Below are 3,011 nucleotides of genomic sequence, written 5' to 3'. Positions count from 1 at the left end.
TGAAGCAGAATATATGTATAACTGAATCGCTTTGCTGTGCAGCAGAAATCAACTATACTTCAATAAAATAAATTTAAAAAATTTTACATCATCATCATTATTGGTATGAAGAAATAAATCTGTAACAGAGCAATGAAAGCCAATGGGTTTGACATAATACACCTGTGTGTGTGTGTGTGTGTGTGTGTGTGTGTGTGTATAGGATAAAATATGAGATATACAGGATATATAGAGAACAATAGGATATTTAGGATAATGAAATATAACCTCCCTGTAGTCAGGTATCTCTAGTGTCAGACGCTGCTTGTTACCACATCCTTGCAAGCACTTGCAGGTTTCTACAAGGAGATGCAAAAAACACACAGCTCTCTAGAAATGTCAGCCTTGTCATGTACTGGCATGAGGCAAGAACGCTCTGGAAGAACAGCCCTTTTGTTTAAAATAGAAACTTTGAAGGAAGCCAAATTAACACATGACAAATTACTGAATAGCCAGTTCTTCTGGAAAGGGGAGGGGAAAAAAAACCTCTTCATTTCTGAAATGATAGGGGAACTGCCGGTACCAAAAATCACGTTTCCTTTTCAGTATCATCCTCCAGCCACGCTTGGCGCTAACCGAGTAGGCGATTTCACTTCATCACCACTTCACAAAAGACTTCCAAATCCACTGCAGCAGGCACGGCAAAATAAAGATGTTAAATACATCCTGGCTGGGAGGGGACTGAAGCGCTAGGCTCCATCAAAGGTTTGCAATAATAGGATTCATAAAAAAAAAAAAAAAAAGACAGATGGGATTAGAAAATGTTGCAGTGAAGACTCTGGAATGAAATGAGATCACAGCACCAGCCTGTCTTTTGTGAACAGGCACAATGATCCCAGAGCCAGATTGGATTAGGAGACCTCGCGACTAGGGGTTCAGAGAGAGGCCTCCCATCCCCGGGCACTTTTGGGGAGAGAAGGCTGAAACGATGCATCAGATTTACAGCTGCAGTGATGAAAATATAGAAGTTTTCACCACCGTGATTCCTTCCAAGGGTGAGTAAAATTGCCCTTGACTGTTTCCTTAACGTGGCTGTTTCGGTCAGAGGGTAAAAGACAGTCACGTGCTGTTTTACTACATTTACCCTCAGGTCTCTGAGGTCGGATGGCCTCTGTTGTGATGGTGTTTGTGGGTGTTTCTGAAAAGGGGAGGGGGCATGGACGAACATCGGTCATTGAGAAACAATCCATCAAGGGGGAAAGGAGGGCAGTTAAACACTGAATTCGATACTGGCAAAACCCAATATGCTGAGTAAAACTGACAGTGAGCCATTGTGTTAGGAAACAGGGATGAAAACAAAATTCCCAGGGCAGCTGGAGAGAGACTCTTCTCCAGGGAACAAGAGGGTTCCGAACTGAGAAACAGCTGGCTCTAAAGTATGATTTCTCACTGTGCCGTGAAACAGGAAGGGGGAGCCTGCTGGCAGTGGTCCAATGAAGTGGTCCAAGAATACTCTGACACAGGCTGGCCTCCACACAGACCCCAGGGCCACGCTCCCAAACTTAACCTGGAACTGGCACTGCCAGAGGGTGTGACTTTGTAAAAGCCCTGCTGCTCCGAGGGGAACGGTGTCCAGTCCCAGGCAGGGTTCTGTGGCTCTGGACACTTTCCTCACCCCACCTGCAGGACTCGGCTCTCTGTTCTGCTGCCCCTGCACTCTCCCTGCAGCCCCTGTCTTGCTGGGAGAGCCCGGGACCCTGGCTTAGCCCTGGGTCTCACTGTCAGACTGAATGAAAAGGTCAGAATATCTGCTGGTGCAGTGACCCCTCTGTTCAAACAACTCCTTTCTTCTTCCCATGTCAGCCATCAACAGGGCCACTGCTGGGGGGCAGGGAGGGACCCAGTCTGGCCGCAGAGAGACAGCCAGCAGAACATAAATTCAGCTTTAGACATTTATTGCCAGTTAGAGGGGAAGGAAAAAGAACTGGGGAGTCTGCCCACGTGCTAAAGTTGGAACTCTCTGGAGATTTTGGAAGGTACCTGAAAAGTCAAAGGTGACCCTCTGACCCAGCAGTTCCAGTCCTGTAAATACACATGGATGCTCACAGGGCAAAACTGAAAACAGCCTACATGTTCTTGAAGAGGGGAAGGGGTTAAAGGTGGTGTCACCAGACTCTGGAAGACCCCACAGCAGTCAACAGGGATGAACTGGGTCTATGTGTGTGGACACAGGTCCACACTTAACCTCTCTGGGCCTGAGTTTCCAATCTCGTACAAAAGGAAGAACTAGAACTCATCTTCCAAGGTTAATATGGGGGAAAATTGAGATATAGACAAAACGTATAAAGCATCTAGAATAGTACCCAGCAGGTAGGAAGCACCATTAAATACATCACTTACAGAGTGATTTCTATTTTTATTCTATATTTACAGCAATGAATAACTTGAAAGCATAACATTGAAAGGGAAATAAAGCAGGCTAAAGATTGTTAAATTTGGAAATATGAAACAGTACTATATATTGTTTATACACACATATCTAGAGAAAAGCATTAAAAAAAAACCACAGGCCGGAAAGACACCAAGTTAGTGAGATTAGTAGCTCTGGGGAGGGAGGAAAGTAGAGTTAGAGGTGGGTAAAAAGGGGACCAAAGCTGCCCTCTCGCTTGCTATTTCTTTTGCATGAGAAGAAAACAAATTGAAAGCAAATACAAAAATGCTAAAATGTCCATTTTCTATAAATGTTTTCCATTTAAAAAAATTTTAAGGGAGAAAATCCTCAAAGCTGAATGGCCCTTTTAAATAAAAAACTTATACAATTCAGGAGGAAAGTCATACTTCACCTGAAGAGAATCATTCAAAACAGCGCCTTTGAATCCATTGGCTTAGCAGGCTCATCAAGAGACCTACCACCATGTGTGGGCTGTGTGACCTTGGACAGGCACTCAACCTCTCTGGGCTCGAGTTTCCAATTTTATAAAAAAAGGAAGAACTAGAACTTATTTCCTGAGGTTATTGTGGGGGGGGGGGGG

At 44.5% G+C, this 3,011-nt stretch overlaps 1 protein-coding gene across 1 annotated transcript in view; it reads left to right on the top strand.

Annotated features, from left to right (window-relative positions):
- Positions 1 to 558: 558 nt before the first annotated feature.
- Positions 559 to 3,011, top strand: part of LOC104994826 (chromosome unknown open reading frame, human C8orf46) — a 27,126-nt gene continuing 24,673 nt past the window's right edge. Inside the window, exon 1 of the mRNA XM_010848491.1 lies at positions 559 to 1,034. Within this exon, the coding sequence (XP_010846793.1) occupies positions 968 to 1,034 (67 nt within the window). The 5' untranslated portion in view covers positions 559 to 967. The remainder of the gene's footprint in view (positions 1,035 to 3,011) is intronic.

Source organism: Bison bison, unplaced genomic scaffold (assembly GCF_000754665.1).
Source record: "Bison bison bison isolate TAMUID 2011002044 unplaced genomic scaffold, Bison_UMD1.0 scf7180017864267, whole genome shotgun sequence".
Classification (NCBI taxonomy): Eukaryota; Metazoa; Chordata; class Mammalia; order Artiodactyla; family Bovidae; genus Bison; species Bison bison.
The sequence above is the reverse complement of the archived record's forward strand: the minus strand, read 5'-3'. Positions and strand labels throughout refer to the sequence as shown.